This window comes from Stegodyphus dumicola, chromosome 8, assembly GCF_044657685.1.
Source record: "Stegodyphus dumicola isolate Sdum_Otavi_A_Nest chromosome 8, ASM4465768v1".
Lineage (NCBI taxonomy): Eukaryota > Metazoa > Arthropoda > Arachnida > Araneae > Eresidae > Stegodyphus > Stegodyphus dumicola.
The window spans coordinates 178,240,175-178,258,368 of NC_140775.1; the positions used below are offsets into that span (position 1 = coordinate 178,240,175).

The 18,194-nt window shown below is 35.3% G+C and overlaps 2 protein-coding genes across 4 annotated transcripts in view; both read left to right on the forward strand.

Moving 5' to 3' along the window:
* Positions 1–9,264, forward strand: part of LOC118189454 (cytochrome P450 2J1-like) — a 35,972-nt gene extending 26,708 nt beyond the window's left edge. For 2 of the 3 annotated variants that reach the window (XM_035360054.2, XM_085822794.1), the window contains exons 5-7: positions 38–301; positions 3,487–3,660; positions 8,999–9,264. In XM_035360054.2, coding sequence (XP_035215945.2) covers positions 38–301; positions 3,487–3,660; positions 8,999–9,156 — 596 coding nt within the window. In that variant the 3' untranslated portion in view covers positions 9,157–9,264. The remainder of the gene's footprint in view (positions 1–37; positions 302–3,486; positions 3,661–8,998) is intronic. The other variant, XM_085822795.1, reaches the window with a different exon arrangement.
* A 6,196-nt stretch (positions 9,265–15,460) lies between these two features.
* Positions 15,461–18,194, forward strand: part of LOC118179727 (cytochrome P450 1A1-like) — a 33,444-nt gene continuing 30,710 nt past the window's right edge. Inside the window, exon 1 of the mRNA XM_085821478.1 lies at positions 15,461–15,502. The gene's annotated coding sequence lies outside the window, so the exon portion shown is untranslated. The remainder of the gene's footprint in view (positions 15,503–18,194) is intronic.

Consider the following 18,194-nt stretch of genomic DNA (forward strand, 5'->3'; position numbering starts at 1 on the left):
GTTTATTGTTTATTGTTTATTTGCTTTCTTCCAATAGAAAAAGCTTTGGCTGGCTCACTTGCTCAGTTTTTGGGAGATGGTCATCAAGCTGTTGTACTCTTTGTTGGAAAATTATTTCTTACATTGGTACAACATCCGGAAGTGCAAGAAAAGATATACGAAGAATTGGTAGACGTCGTTGGCACGGACAGGAATCCAAGCTTAGGAGACAAAAGCAATTTACCTTATGCGAACGCATTCATGTATGAGCTTTCAAGAACATCTGATTTATTGCCTTTTATCCCCAGTCTTGTGTGTACAAGTAAGTAAAGAAAAATTTACATTTAAAAGGATATCAAGTCTGTATTTTCTATACATGGAATTATATAATATAGGTTGCACTTTATAAGATTACAGCATGTACTCGATTATAAAGAACAAGGAAACAAGAATGATAAAAAGAAATTCAGCCAACAGTTGTAGGGACATCAGGTTAATTTGAAGCCGGAGACATAAAAATGAGCAATGAGGTTCGACGGGACTCGAACCTCGGATCTCTCGAATACGCGTCGAGTATGCTAACCGTTACACCATGAAGGCATGCTAAGAAGTCGGGAGGAATACCGCCCACCAGCGGCCGAGCGGTAAAGTCGCTGAACACTGGTAGTTCGGTTCGAGTCCCGCGAACGGGCTGGCTGCATGGGTGTTTTCGTGGTTTTCCCCATGTGTAACGTGTATACGAGCCAGTTTCCCTTAGAAAGTCCTCCACAAAGGCATCCCTCCCTTTAGGCAGATAGCCCTAGTGTGCTTTGCCATAATTAAATACACCATACGGGAGGAATACCTTATACATTTACTACGTACTAGAATTTCTAAATGCAAACATTACACTCGGGTTTCATTTTCCATTCCACCGCAAAAAGATGCACATAAATCTCTTCCCTATCTTCACCATTTGAACCATATTACCAGCAGCGACAAATTAATATTCGAATTTTCAAGAAGCAGGTAACTCATAAATTGGTAGTGGGGAAAGTCTAAGAATACGGATGCCTTCCTGGAGAACAAGAAAATTCACATTACGCATGGGGAAAATCCTGAAAGCACGCACGCATTTCAAACTCCTCATCAGGATTTGAACCTGGATTGAACTACTAGTGTTCAGCTATAGTATGAACGCTTAGTTACTGTGTTTCTGAGAAAAGGAATGGAGGAATAAATTCGGAAAACAGCTATTCTAAAAGTGCCATTCTAAATGAGCCATTTTTTTAAGGAAAAACACATTTTTTTAATTATGAGATGACATTGTAGACTCATTAGGTTAATTGGAAGCAGAAAAGATAAAAATATGCAACCGCCTTCACCGGGAATCGAACCACGGACCTCTGGAATACCGGCCCAGCGTGCTACCGTTACACCCCGAAGGCACACTAGGGAAGTGGGAGAAATACCTTATATACTCCCCTTTTTAAAGGGCGACTAGGGTTTTAGGAGACCTAGTCGCCAAATCCTGGGTGTGGATAATCATCATCCACAATGCGTTTAGTTCGGGCGCCACTTGTAGAGTCATTAGGATTTTTGGAAGCAGACAAGATGAAAAATATGCAACCGCCTTGTACCTGCCCAGCGTACAACCGTTACACCACGAAGGCACGCTAGGGAAATGGGAGAAATACCTTTATAACATGGGATACGGTTTTTTATAATTTAAAGTGTCGCTTGTTAGCATAGCTTTTGTGGAACTTACTGTTTTAGTTAGTTATTTTTGATTCCGAATACAGGATTCAGTGTTTAATTCAAAGTCATTAACTATAATTTGTGTAGGTTTATTATTTCCGAAATTGCCATGAGAAAGATATATATTTTCTTTATTTTAATGCCAAAATGCCTCTGATACTTTATACCTGAATTTATGTATTTCTAATATATTGACTTAATATTTTGGATATATTTCAATATGCACGTATATATACTTTCTTGAAGACATCACGAAAAATATTCTAGACGGTACATATACGGCTTGCTGGTCAAAGGGTTTTAAAAATGCATTAATTTTAATAGTAAACTACTATCAACTTCTCTGCCAGCCTTCGTCTGGCTTTTAAATGTACCAGAAAAATGACTGAAGGGAACACCAAACGTTAAATTTAAAAACTGCGTGGAATTTTACTCTGCAGAACAACTTCATAAAAAAATATTACGTATAACAAAATTACAATGAAATAAGCAATATCCCTTAATACAAATATTAAATATCCTAATAAATAAATTAACCAACTTCTCTTTGCAAAATCTTAAGAACTCAAATGGTATAAAGGAGGTTAAGAACTTTGTTTCTTAAAAAAATCACTCAAAACTTTTCAATACCTTAAAAACAGTGAAATGAGCAATAAATAACAAAAAAGAATACAAAAAACAAAACATTCTAAAAAGCAAAGTATAATTAATAATATTTTATCTTATATTTTCAATAGAAAAGAATTACAATGAAATAAGCTATATCCCTTAATACAAATATTAATTATCCTAATAAAAAATTAACCAACCTTCCGTTGAAAAAAAAAAATCATGCAAAACTTTTCAGTATCTTACAAACATTGAAATAAGCAAAAAATAACATGAAAGCAACTCAAAAAACAAAATTTTACTCTGCAGAACAACTTTATCAAAAAAAAACAATAAAAATGTATTATATATATATATATATAAATGACAATGAAATATGCCAATCTCTTAAAAACAGTGACATAAGAAATACGACGAAAAATTGTTACCAAACCCATATTTCTAAAAGAATGAAACTATTCAAAATGATGCGATTTCATCAAAAATCTATCAACAACAATAAGACAGGAAAATTTTTGCCAAAATTATATTTTTAAGGATGTGAGATGTGAGAAGTGTACTCGGAAGCTTCATTTAAAAAAAAAATTAAAATACAAAATATTATCATTTTTCCAAAATTCTTTTTGTAAAAGCAGTCGCAAGGATGAAGGTTTAACGTGTCCAAAAATCAAAGAAAAATAAACTGTACATTTTTAAAAATAAACTTTTTTATAAAAAATCCCGTTGAAAAGGTGTTAAGCTCCCTTTGTTAAATAAATTCGTATTTAATCGATTTATTGAAACACGAAATTTATTTTAAGTTCGTAAAATAGCTAAGTGCCTACGTTTCATGACGATGTGAAAACGGAATGTGTAGAGTAAAATCTCGCTTTTCTATAGCCCATTATGTCTCAAAATGATGCGATTTCGTCACAAAACATAAAATAAAAAAAATTCGAATTCTAATTTCGAAAAACTCGCTTCGAGGTGCACTTGCTCTTGTCTAGATGCACCTATGTACCAAATTTCGTAGCCGTGGGTCTATTAGCTTACGCGCAAGCGCGAACGAAAGACGTACACACACACACACACACACACATACGCACACACAAACTCTTTTTTTTATTATATGTAGAGATACATCGTATTTCATACACATTGTATATCTGTTTCTCTATTTAGAAGAAACAAATTTAAGGGGCTATAGGATTCCCAAAGGATCCATAACTTTGACCAATTTATGGTCAGCTCATCATGATCCAGAAACCTTCGAAGATCCATTTACGTTCGATCCGTCAAGATACTTAACCTCTTCGGGTAAGCCTAGAGCAGAACTTCCAGTAACCTTTGGAATAGGTAAGGTGACTTTTTTTTCCCTTCTGTGCGATTATATTTGTAACAAAAGCTTTTGTCCTGTTATAAATTTAAATGTTATTACCTTTTAATTACAGACGTGTATGAAGAATAAAAGTTTCAATATAGGTAATTAACACAAATTAGTATTAAACTGGCCACCCAGTCAGCATAGTGGTCAGACAAGCCGACTGCAGTACCGAAAAGCCCAAGCTCGAATCTCTGAAAAGGCATGGCTGTAATTGTCCATCCCTTCATAGAAGATAAATATGGCCTACCTGTTAGCTGTTTCGACAATAAGGTGGCCACCACTTCAGGCATTAGTAGTAAACAAGCCTATGTTGCCTAAGTTGGCTAACTGCTCGCCAATGAGGGGAAAAACTATTAAACTGCACTAATTTATTTTTCTGAGAAACTACAACCCGCTTAACCTTTCTGTTTTTTCGGAGAATTCAAGTCTTCCAGTTTACCTATAGATTTCTAAATTCCAAGCATACACGCAAAAAAAACAAGTCTTAACTAAACGTTTATTTATACTGCATCTTGTAGGTACAGCTAACTAACTACAAGACGTAGCATAATAAATAGAAGTCTTAAACGTACAGTTAAACGATAGTTTCCTCAATGTTCTTTGCGAGGTCTCGAACACACAAATTCTTAAACATATACCACAGAACTGTGCAGTGCTTTTTATGTTGCTCAAAAAGGAGTGATAATGGAAAGCATGCCATATTGCATTGCCCCGATTATGATATTGGACTCTGCCTACCTCCATTTTTAAAATATATCATACAAAAGCTGAAGTTTGAAAAGAAATAAAAATTTAAGTATTTAAAAAATACGTGTTTTGTTCTAATATTTATCTTTTGTAAATTGTTCATTCTAGTTCTACACCTTCGTCATAAAAAAAACCTACGCTAAGTAAAAATGCCTTACTTTCGCTGTAATTAAAAATTATCTTAAATCTATAAATGCAATACTTGTTTCGACCGCTGATTTGAATCCAAGTAATCGATTCAAATAAAAAAACTGTTTATAAAAAATATGCTTGTTTTTGTTCACAATATGGAAGAAAAATTCAACTGGCAAAGGGTTAAAATAAGATCTGGAATTGACTAGAAAATTGGGTAAGCCTTTTGTCAAACATGATCATAATGAGGACCACGCTGAGATGTTTCACCGTGAACTGAATATGTTGACAACCTGTTATAGAGGATTATATAACTACCTAATCAAAACTCGAGCACGACGATTAAAAACTGTTTTCGTTCGTAAAACAGATGAAAACTCAGCCACAGAGAAGACTCATGTTGAATTTTACTCGAAGATCGTAGAAAGCATTTCATTATTAGAGGAAGAAGACGATGTATGCAACATTTCTATTCACAATAACTGATAGTCCAATCGTACGCAATGAAATGTATGTATCGTTTATTATCAGAAAGTGAAAAAGAATAAAACTTTCTTACCAGTAAAAGAAATTTTTTTTTAACTCAAAAGGGCTGGGGTCTCGAAATGGGATTTTGGATAGTTCATTGTGAATGCAATGTATCACTTTTGTATTCGCATCTATTGCTGTAAAGATCGTGACTTGTAAAGATCATGACTTGTGAAGATCGTGATTTAAAGAGAACGTGAAATATAAATAATAGGACAAGAACTTGCATTTTACTGTGTGGCAACAAGAAGAGGATTCGGAAGATTTGGATATTTTTTGTTTAGAGAGTTTAAGATTTTTAGTATTTTAATAGTTGTAAGAGTTTTAACTGTAGTAGTTAAAAGTTTAAAATTTTGATAGTTAAGAGCTGCAGTATTTTTTTTTTTTTTTTTGGTTCTGTTTTTAAAATTCAAATAAAAGTATTTTGTTCATTCTGAAAATTTAGCTTTGTTCTTCCTACAAGGTTCAATATCCATTATATTGAAATAAGGAAAGGATTTTTACTATTGCTGTTTAGAAAAACGTTAGACATTATTCTTTCATATATAATCTGTCTGTTATTAATTCAAAAACTGTTTAAAAGCAAAGGATGCAGTTCTTAAGAATATTATTTTTTTTTTACTTTTTAATCTGATCGATTTTAAAAAAATGCATTTGATTCATATTATATCTGATTAAAAACATTAAATATTTTTATAGAATTATATTATATATTCTTTCACTTTTTTAAATATGGAAAAGATATATAACATTTCGATGTTAGTCTAAATGCATATTCATCTAATCTCTACATATAATAAAAGAAAGAGTCTATCTGTGTGTGTGTGTCTTTCGTTTGCGTTGCGCGTAAGCTAATAGACCCACGGCTACGAAATTTGGTACGTAGGTGCATCTAGACAAGACCCAGTAAGTCTGTTGATATTGAAAATAAATCCAAAGGGACATCTTCTTTTACATTCGAGGGTCTAGACAGCATGTCCGCAAATACAGTAACTTTATACTCAGTTTTGGAATTATAGGATTGAATCTGAAGAGCTTATCTTTCCAAACGACCTGATGGTGACTTAATGCTCATTATCCATTACAACGGCTGGTCGTCAGATACTGCTGGAAATAGCAAACGACTGGCATACTCAATAGCGCGTTCCATTAGGGACCCCAAATCCATTGTCCCTTGTACATTTTTTTAAGGTTATTAAGTGACCTATTAAAATTCACAAAGTTTAGAGCATACCTCCTAAACCATGAGCAAGTTTGCAAGAAGGACAGAACTTTCTTCACATTGGCTTGTACAGAGATTCTTTGAATACAGGACGCTTTTCCAGGTCCATTTCAGTTCCATTTGTGGATATCCAGTGACCTAAATATTTAACTCGATCACATGCAGAATGTCATGGAGTTTAAACAAAAAAAAGTCTCTCGAAAATAGTTTTTAAATCACTTACATGTTGATCAACAATCTTTGATAATATAATGACGTCATCTAAATACGACAGAGAAAGAAATACTCTAAATTTGAGAATTAGGCGTTGGAATGTTACGCCCGCATGTCGTAGTCCGAAAGGTATGCGCAGATATTTATATGTTCCAAAACGGGCAAATGAATGCTGCTTTATCTTGGTCAGCTTATGTACTTTTGTAGAGTCATTAGGTTTTTTTGAAGCAGGAGACGTGAAATATGTGCAATGCGCTTGCCGAAACTCGAACCCTAGACCTTCCGAATACGCGGCGAGTATACTTCGAGTTACACCACAAAGGCATGCGGCTAGGGGGAGAGAAAATACCTTATACTTTGACTTGATAGTACCCTAATTTAAGATTGAGGGTCGACATAAAGGTTGTAGACGAAACGTAGAACGTAACGCTTCTGTGAGCAGATAGTCAGTGCGTGGTAAAAGGTAGGTTTCGAATGCTCGTGCGGGATTTTTAATGTTGATGTTTGAGTGACATGATGACGTTTTTAAAGATTAGATCACTGATGTTAAAAAAGAAAGGAAAGCAATGCCAAACATAAAAAACTTCCAATAGACTAATTTATGAAAGTTTGAACTCAATGATATTATTTACGCTCCCTTGTAAATATTATTTTAATACCATTTACAACTTAGATACTTCATAACTAATGATGTTTATTTTCCTGTTATCTATTCTGTGTTTCTTTCGTTTAGAATACTGATTTGATTTGTGTAGCTAAGTGAATTGATTCTTGGGGTTAAACTGTTTGCAAATGCAGGTAAATCCTGAAATGTATTGTATTGGCTAGAAAGTAATTTCGGTTTGCACAATTAGATAGTACTATGTTCATTGGGTTATTCTTCTTTCAATCTTATATTTTTGTTTTCTTTTGAGAATGGGCAGCCGAAACCTTTAAATTGCTATAAAAATATATTCCATGTATTTTGCTTTATAATTGTTAGTCTACTGTCAATTTTAGCATGGGGTGCAAAAACAAACATTTTCGACATGTTTTACATTTCTATTTTCATAAAGTGCACAAAAAGGGTGAGGCTGACAAAGCGACATACGAAGCTTATGGTGTTGGTTGCTTAATAGAACGCATGTGTCATTGGTTTAAAATTTCATTCTGGAGACTTTTCACTTGAAGATGACTAACGTTCTAGGAATTTCAGAAGTTGGTGATAACAAAATTAAAGCCATAATTGAATCGTGGTGATTCAATTCTGTGCGACAGATTGCAAAAAGGATAATTGTATCGCACACAATTGAAAATCACATGAGATGTCTTGGACTTGTTAAGAAGCTCGATATTTGAGTCCCGCAAGAATTACATGAAATTCGCGTAATACAACGAATGAATATTTGAGATACACATTTCAAACTTAATACAATCGAACCTTTTTTAAAACAAATTATTAATGGTGATGAAAAAGGGATCGTCAACAATAACATTAATCGAAAGAGATGATGTTCCAAACAGGAGAAATAGCAGAAATCATATCGAAATCAAAATTGCATCAGAAAAAGATAATACTATCAAACTGGCGGGAATACAAAGGTGTTTTTTATTTTGAACTGCTTGCAAGCAAGCAAACGATCAACTCAGGTATTTACCGCTAACATCTTCCTGGAGGATGCAATTAAAGAGAAAAGATTATTAGAGCTTGTTGGGAAGTGATGCCGTAACCCGCATACAGCCCCGACCTTACCTCATCGGTTTATCATTCATTTCAAAGTTTACAAACAACTTAAACGGTAAAATTTTAAGTAATAACGATGACCTCAAATCTTAACTGGTTGAGGTTTTTGTTGATAAAAGACCAAAAGTTCCTTGAGCGCGGAAATATGAAGTCACCAGAAAGATGGCAAAAGGTCATCGAACAGAACAGAAGATATTTGACTGATTAAAGTTCAGATTTCGTATAGAATATATTGAGTTTTATTTCACATTAAAAAACAAAAATACTTATTTGCCAATCAGATATGTTGCTATGAATTATAATATTAGTGATTCCTATTTCCTGTGCTATTTATTGCCTTTGGATTAACTGTGGAAGACATATCCAATATTGAACTAGTAAATTTGTGTAGTTCATCCTGTTTGATCAGTGAAACTGTTTATTTGATCAAGGAAAATCAGGAAAATTAAATTTTGCGTTTCAGTGAAAACTCTGTAATATCTCAAACTAATTAAATGTTTAATTTATACCGTAAAATCTTTATTATAATATAGTGTGGCATGGGTTGTAGCAAATTATGGATTCAGCATAACGCAAAATGTTTGAGTTTGGTATATTGAAACATGCAATTTATTATAATCAATATTTAATCTCTCGACTATCAATTACTACAAATCTGATTGTTTTAATTATCTTTTAATCTGATTGTTTTAATTATTGTTTTAATTATTTATTAAACAATCTTGATTGTTTTAATTTTTTTTAGGTAAACGTTCGTGTATAGGAGAATCATACACTATGACTCTGGTTTTCCTTTATATGATAACTATAGTCAAAAACTTTCACTTGTCGTTTCCTGGAGAAGAAGACTACTCAACTTCTGGATATACGATGAAGTTAAAAATAATCGCAACTCCAAGATAATAAAAGAACTCCCACTTCTATCGAAACATCAGTTTTACTTTATTGCAGACATGCCTGCGCGTTGTATGCACTAATAAAGTTCTGCTTTTCATGATTCGTTTACTTAAAGATTGCATTTGTTTGAATTTGATTTCTATCCTTCATTATTGTATTCTTACTAGCATGGCCTTATATACAGGGTGATCCTTTTTAAAGTGACAGTGTTTGGAGCGCCCTGTAGCGCGATCTAATAGCCGAAATGGCACCAAACTCGGTATTTAGAATTTAGACTAATCAACACATGGGAAAAAGGATTCCGTGAAAAAAGTTTAGTTCCAAAAATCGCCGCTAGCTCATTTTGTGGAGCTGCTGTAGATTACAATAACGAGAATTATCATAAAACACGGGCATGAAAGAAAAATGCAAATGTTGTGCTATAACAGCGCCAGTAATAGGGGCTATAAAAGCAAGTAGTAGACAGTTCCGACAAATAATCTCAGCTGAAGTAAACGAGCTCCAGTGGACATTTTGTTCTAATTATGTCTATGTGATTATAGTATTTATTCAAAACTGGCACTTGCACCTTTGTAATCTTATGCTTTGTCAAAACTACAAATGTGCCCTTTATTTATCTATTTATTTTATTTTTTTGAGCCCTTGTCTGGCCATGTATTTGTTGAACTTTGACTCAATAAATACTAGGCCCGGGCGGTTGGTTTGAACATGCTTCTGGGGGCTTCTTTGGTCTTTTGGACTGCCACCTGGATGGCCTGGTCGCTGGGTTTCGGTGTATGGTGCGAGGCTCCTGTGTGGTCCATCTGGCTCAAGATAGAGGTGGGCGTGTTGCATATGCCAATTAATCATTACGCTAAAGGGATGGCGCACACGTCCCTCGTCAACTATCAACTATCATGTTACCGGAACGTGCGTTACTGGTGAAGCTGTATTACATGAATCAATTTAATGCATCCACAGATCTTCGGGAATTTCGAACCAGAAAAAAATTACAATAGGGGCCTTTATCGCTGAATGGTCTTAAAAAAATGATTAAGAAGTTCGAGGAAACGGGGTCACTGACCATTCGCACTGGGAGAGGACGTAAACCAGTATCAGAAGATGTAATAACTGATGTGGCAACTGCAATTATCGAAGGATCGCAGAGAACCATTGCTGGTACTAGCAGCGCTCGGGGCTTAGCTCGATAATTGGACATGAATTATTCCACGGTATGGAGAGTTTTGAGGCGCGTTATTGGATTTTACACCTACAAAATCAGCAGCTTGCACGAACTGAAACCAAGTGATTATGATAAGCGAGTGACATTCGCTCTATCGTTTCTTGCCAGCGTAGAAATTGATGACGCTTTCCCATGGCACATTCTGTGGGGAGATGAGTGCTATTTTTATGTCAATGGGTCCGTAAACACACAAAATAGCAGAATTTGCGCTTTTGAGCAGCCCCACACCGTGCACAAAATCCCATTAAATTCCCCAAAAGTCACTGTTTGGTGTGGTTTCACAGCCGAATTCGTAATTGGGTCATTCTTTTTTGAGACCATCACTCCGACAGGACCCCAAACGTGCACCATAAATGCAGAAAGATACCTCGAAATGCTGCAAACGTTTATTATTCCACAACTTCAGCAAGGAAACCGTCTCCAACAGACAATCTTTATACAGGATGGTACTCCGCCGCACATTAGTAATAAGGTAAAGCAGCTGTTGCGCCAAAACTTCACTGATGATAGAGTCATAAGTCGCAGTTTTTCAGTTGCATGGCCACCCCTGACCTCACGTCACGCAATTTTTGGCTGTGGGGTTGTTTAAAACCTCAAGTTTATGTTGGTGGAGTATCCAATTTGTCTATTCTAAAGGACAACATAAAAAAGACAGTGTGGAATATTCCTCGTGATATGTTACATACGGCTATGGAAAACGTTGTGCACAGAATGCACAGCGCTCACATTGAATGTGGTCTAATTCCTCACCGGGGGATGTTAATGTAGTAAATAAACATTAATAATTTAACTGTACGATTGTATGTCTTGATGTCCCATGTTTTGATTAGTCTAAATACCAAGTTTGGTGCCATTTCGGCTATTTGATACAGGGCACTCCAAACACTGTCACTTTAAAAAAGATCACCCTGTACTTATTAGTATATAATTCAAACGATTACAATAAAAGTATATCAGATTCCCTTCTCCAAGTCCCCCCCCGGGGGTCGACGTAGAGAATTCTGCGAAGCTACTGGCTAGGATCTGTACCTAGGCAGTCTCGGCCACGGGGGTATAAAATTTATGAACTTGGTGGTTCTGAAGGCTCTGGGAAAGGTCACTTATTGGCCGGCCCCGGAGTCTGGCACGTCCTAGCGCGGCGTGGTACTAGTAACCCGGGGGTCTCCCCCGGGGTCGCTGGGTAATGTCCCGCTGCGGCGGGCTCGCCCAAGCGACTGGTAGGAGCATTAGACGACTGGTGCTGCCTGGGGTACTTCCCCAGGTGGTGCGCTGCTCTCCTGGACGGTAATAGTGGAGGTTGAACCACCACGATGTGCCCAAAGGGGGGAGTGGACCCGGAATGAGATTGAGTTCTCGATACGGGGAATGCCCAAATCTTCTTCTTCTTCTTCTTCTATCCATGTGACGTATAACTTCTGTTCCGTTTATCGACGTTTCCTTTCATAGCTCAGATTAGTTGGTTGTCAGATGAACAAGAATTGAAGAAAGAAATGAAGAATTAACTCTACCTTCTTTCACAGATTCAATACGCTGCGCTGACACATTGAAGTATTTTCTTTGATTTCCACAGTCTAATAATTCGATTGAGTAAGAACGTAATTCACACCCTTAACCCGCGAGAAAGCGCGTGGGGTGTATCATACCCCATCCCTACATAAAAGTGGAATATTCCTAACTTGTGAAACTGAAATTCTGTGCTGCATTCAGTAGCTGAGTTTCTAGTTGTGGTTGACTTTCAGAACCGCTTTTCCTTCGCCTGTGTGTTTCACAAAAAGATTTATCGGTGTTTTGTTGGAACTGGGGTATGACACACCCCACGCGCCTGTCCGCGTAAGTGCTTTTCTGACTGAATATTTAGTTCAGAAATTTATTTCTAGAGTGTAACAGTAAATATTTTTACTCGCAAGTGATTTTAAAGTACTTGACATTAAATTCTTGAAAATTTCTAACCGCATTATGGTAAAAAGAATGACTCCCTATGAACTGGAGATGCAACGCCTGTGAGATTTATTAGAAATATTTGAAAGCGATGAAGATTAGATTTTGGAAACTGAAGATGAAACTAGGAATATTTTCTACACTGTTTTAGTTTCGAAAAAGATAAAACATTAATACCTGATGTTTCTAAAAAAGGAAAAACTGTTCTTATGCTTTCAACATTATATAACGATCATACTATAGACGATACTATTGGAGAAAATACAACGTCAGGTATTATATGTTTTTATAATATGACTAAAGGAGCAGTGGATATGTGGGACGAAATGTCAGTCAATTATTCATTTTCCAGAATAACAAGGTGGTTGCCAATGGTAATTTTCTTCCCTGCGCTGAATGTTGTTGTAATGAATGCTTGAATTATATTACATTCAACTGCTAATCCGCCAACCAGAAACAGAAGTCTGTGTTTGAAGGACTTAGCAATACAGTTAATGAAAAAAAGTATTGAACAAAGATCAGAGATTAATATTTTACCAAGAAACTGACGTACTACATGCAAAACAAAAGCAGAAGTTTCGACGAAGAATTAAAACGAATACATGAAGTTAGAAACAACTAAGTATGAAAGATGTGATAAATTTGCAAGGCATTCACTTTCATTGCAATCGCGCCAAGGACAGAAGAACGTGAATGCAATGTTTAAAATGTGAAAACATTCTGTGCCAAGAACACATGAATGTATTTTGTTCAAAGTTAAAAGAAATAAAATAAGCATTGTGTATTAAAGATGCAATGAAACATAGAGGCATGATGTTTATTTTTTATCATTTTCATTTATCTTAATTTTAACTGTAAGATTATTTTGGAAATTAATTTTTTGAAACCCAATTATTATTCACCCATTTATAATACACGAGAACAAGAAAAACAGCTTCAAAACTAAATAAAACTATTTTTAGCGTATTTTAAATATTGGGATATGTGATACCCCACGCGCCCACTCTAGTAACCTTTCTTGGTGCGACTTCCGCCGGGTTAAATACCTTGAGGCTAAAATGATATATCAGATGACTTTTTTATATTTCTTTCTTTAAAAAAGTTTTAATCAGCACCTCGTATAGAACTTTAGACAATGCGGATCAGAAAGTATGAAAAATCATTTGTAGCCTCACCAGGATTCGAACCATCAGGAATCTTTCGATGCTAGCTGGTCCTGTTAACCAGTCACACCACGAGAATCCTAACGGAAAAAATGCTATAATTCCTTTTATTAACGAAATCAATGCTAGCTATCGTTTACTACATTTCAGCACTGGCACCACTATAGAAATCACTAATACAAATCTGTAAGACTATTTTAGGGGCCAATGTATAAACTTTTCAAGCCAGGTAACATGAAAAATTAACTGTGCCTTTCACGGTATTTGATCCACTGATTTTCCACAACTAGCTAGATAATCCCCAATCGGTGTCCTGGATAGCAAGGTGAAATAAAAAGTTTGATAAGACGACGCTCTTGTCTTGTTACGCTCTTGTCTTCCATGCAGGAGATGGCGGGTTCGAATCTCGCTCGTGGAGTTATTTTTAAAATTCGTACACTTATCTAAAAGTTATTCATTAAATTGCTATACTAAAATAACATAATTAAATTAATAATGGATTAAATAATTAAAAATAATAGTTAATAATTAAAAAGAGTAAATAATTAATATTAATCACGTGTTAAATAATTAAAAAGAGTAAATAATTAGACTAATAAAATAAAAACTGATGTCATCCCAAACACGTGGATTAAGAGCTCGTTCCATAAACATAAACAAATATTGTCGTTACCACAAAAAATAAAAACTTTGAAAAATAGGGTCGTTGCCACAGAATAACAACGAAACTTCAAACGAAAATGGGTGGGATGAAGTCATTCCGGCAACGTCATCCCATCCATTTACGTCACTTCCGTTTGTCACGTGATCCAAGATGGCGGATACATCGGCCCTTTTCTGTGACGTCACTTCCATCGCACGGTTACGCCCATTTACTACTTGCGAGATATATTCATACGTACCTATGTATGTATGTATATCTCGCATAACATACATACGTACGTACAGATACCACGAAAAAAAATCTCGTCTAAATCCATTTTAAATTAGTTTTATAACTCGTTTTGGGAAAAAGAACCTTTCATTCTGTCCGTACGCACAGACATCGTTGAAATGGATTCGAGAATTGTGAAAAATGGACATTTTCCTTGAAATATGGTACCCGGAATTTTTCCTGATTACAATACTCCTTTTACTTTGTACAAGGAAGTAAAAAGGAAACAAAATACCAGTAAGATGCTCGTAAAATTTGTGCCGTATGTGTACATAGTGTTGTTCTTCATGACGCAGCTTCTGTTTACCAATTTTAGCCAAAATATAATATGCTAGTCCCATATACTAAATACTAAAACTGAAAAGTTCTTAATATATTTTAATATCGTTTTTCATTAACAGTTGTTATGGGCTTCGAGTAAAATAGCATTTCGGACAGTTTAGGTTTACCCGAAATCTGATCATCTCTTTCCTATGAATGCTATGCTTCCCTATGATTATCGCGGACAAAAAAAAGTCAAACATATGCACACAGACAGACAAATATCATTGTAAAAGTAGTAAAAACTCGTTGTGCATCTCTTTGTGAAGAAGCGTATTGAATTTAATGGTGCATATTTTTTATTGTGAAAGGGAATTTTAACAGAGCTACCGTTGTCTAAAGTTTCATTGCGAAATCTAGCATTCATATGCTACGACAACCTTATAACAACCTTATAATATGGTAATCAAACCAACTTTAATTTTAAATTCTTATTTCTGCTTTGTTAGTTACTTCCATTTCTGAAATGAAATTGTATATTGCAGAAACCCTTGTTTCTAACTTAATAAAAGATAAAAATATATTTCCTTTAAGAAGAAAAACACGTGATAAAAATAATTTATTATGCATTTTCATCTTATTAATTATATTCTTCTCATACGTACTTAGATGTAGCAGTAACTACAATGTATTTTTGAAAATTCATCGTATTATTATTATTCATGATGGTGCACATATTTTAATAAAAGAATAAAGCTGAAGTCCGTAACATTTAAATAATTGGAGAATGGCGAGAGAATAAAGACTTTCTCTTCAAACATTTGTTCTACAAAGGTAAGTGAATTAACTCTTAAAAAATTAAAGATGAACTCTTGTAAAATTTTTAAGTAGAGGACGCTTACCTATTATTGGTCTTCTTAAATCATCTACATAAAAAAGTAAGATTATAATAACACAATGAAAGAGTGGGAAAATGAGAAATAATAACGCAGTGCATATTTGGGTGGAAAATTGCAATAATTCAGAAAAGCAGTCAGTTTTACTTACCTTATAAAGGTACTGTCATTTAAACCTTATTAAAATGACGTAAGGCTTCCTGATAAAAGCTGTATAAATTTTCCAGATTGTTCCTGATAAAAATTTTATTAAGTTAGTTCTATATTTTAAAGTTGCATTTGTAAAGTATTTATGTTCTATATTTGCACTTATAAAAACAACTGATGAGCCATATTTTGTTTGTCAAATAAAAGGGAAACTTTTGTTAACAAAAAAAAAAAAAAAAAAAAAAAATCTGAAATGTTTCAGATTTTAAATTACGTCCAAAGGCGCGTTTTTTAACATTTTGTGTGTTACCTTTCTTTATTAAATATCATGTTCCTCGCACTTAAACCATAAGATCCAGTGCAACAGCAATATCGCAAAATAGTTTTAAAACGAGCATATCTTTAGAATTTCCGATACAGAGACTCACACGCTGGAGATAAAAATGTTTTTTCTGCACAACGTTGCCATTGCTCGCTTTGAAATCCTTGAGTTTGTTAATCAAAAATTCGTCAAAGTTTTAAAAAATAGGAAATCGATCATAAAACAAATTTCAAATTTCAAATTTGGTCTTCCACATGCTCATATTCGTTGGAGGATTACGTTATTCAAAATTCGATGACTCTATGTACCGTTATTTTATGACAATGTGAGAAATATACATACTGTTGCGTGCGTACGGATTCGTTACTAAATGAATGCACAAGTCCGATGAAAAATGAACAAAAATTTATTATTATCACAACAAAAATGCTTAAATTTTCTCAAATTATCATGCAGTATTACAATATCTCACAGTAGTTATCTTTTAACTACTCAAATGTCCATTAGAACGTAATTCAAAACAGCTAAAGAACGCTAATCCGCGAATTCGCTACAATCAACAAGAGCAGTTTTCTAAACAACAATAAATTAAGCAACTACTACAAACTGAGATGTTTTCCTCCTTTTATAAGATTTTAAAATCACGCGCTAGAATTTTCCAGCACTTTCTCGAAATCAAAAAGAGATATTTATTTATTTAACGCACGCGCTCTTGTATTTTTAATTTTTCCGGCTTAGCTTTCTTTTAATATTCGTCACGCGCTGCACTGCGCGAGAAATAAAACCATTTAATTTATAATTGAACTAACATTAGCTTTTTAAATACCAAATTCGTAACACTGCCCCCTTCCCAAGGACTGCACGTCCCGGGCAGTACAATCCCTGGACAGGAAGCTAAACTTACAACTGTGGCATAAACATTACTTTACAATATCAAACAATATAAACAATAAATGCAATAACTAACTTAAACAAATCAAATGCTATCAAATACTAAATACAAAACAAATACTAAATACAAATCAAATACTAAATGCAAATCAAATACTAAATACAAATCAAATACTAAATGCAAATCAAATACTAAATACAAATCAAATCAAATACACATTTATAAACAAAAAGGACCATGGTCTGATACTATTTACAATTATTTACATTACGTACTATGGCCATAGTAATGAGCTAACCTGTCGTAATGAACGACTTTAGGTTTAGAGTTCGAAGACTTACGAATCCGAACCACAACGTCATTCAGCCTTTTTAGGACTGTATACGGGCCATCCCAAGGTGACTGTAATTTCGGACAAAGTCCTTTCCGTCGAATCGGATTCCACAACCACACCTTGTCTCCTTCGTGGAACTGATGTTCAGTAGCTCTTGTGTCGTAGCAGGTCTTCATCTTCTCCGTGGCCAAGTTGACTCGTTCTCGTGCAAAGTTGTGCATCACTTCAAACCGGGCCTGGAGATCTTGAATATATCCCTCAGACGATGAAGGAGCATCCGGAGGGCGGCCAAACAATAGATCACAAGACAGACGAAGGTCACGACCGAAGAGCATCTGTGATGGAGAATAACCGGTAGTCTCGTGGACAGCACTGCGGTAAGCCAGTAAAAAGAGGGGTAATTTCTTGTCCCAGTCCTGTTGGTTTCTGGAAACCACTAATGAGAGGTTATTAAGGATGGTTCGATTGAACCTCTCTACCATGCCGTCCGACTGGGGATGCAATGGCGTCGTTTGAGTTTTGTCAATGCCGAGTAGTTTGCATAGTTCTTTGATTACTGCCGAGGCAAAATTCCTTCCCTGATCGGAATATAACTGAAGAGGCACTCCGAACCTGGAAATCCAGTGCTGTATCATTACCTCAGTTACTGTGACAGCCTCTTGATCAGGAATAGGATAAGCTTCAGGCCACTTGGTGAAGTAATCAACGACAACGAGTATGTATTTGTTGCCATCAGCAGTTCGCGGCAGAGGTCCCAGGATGTCAAAGGCGATACGTTCAAAAGGCGCCCCTACGTTATAACGTTGCAGCTTGCCTCGGCTGCGTCTCTTTGGTCCTTTCCGACCTGCACAGGCATCGCAAGATCGGCACCACTTTTGCACGTCATCCTTTGCATTATTCCAGTAAAAGCGCTCACGAATTCTCTGTAAGGTCTT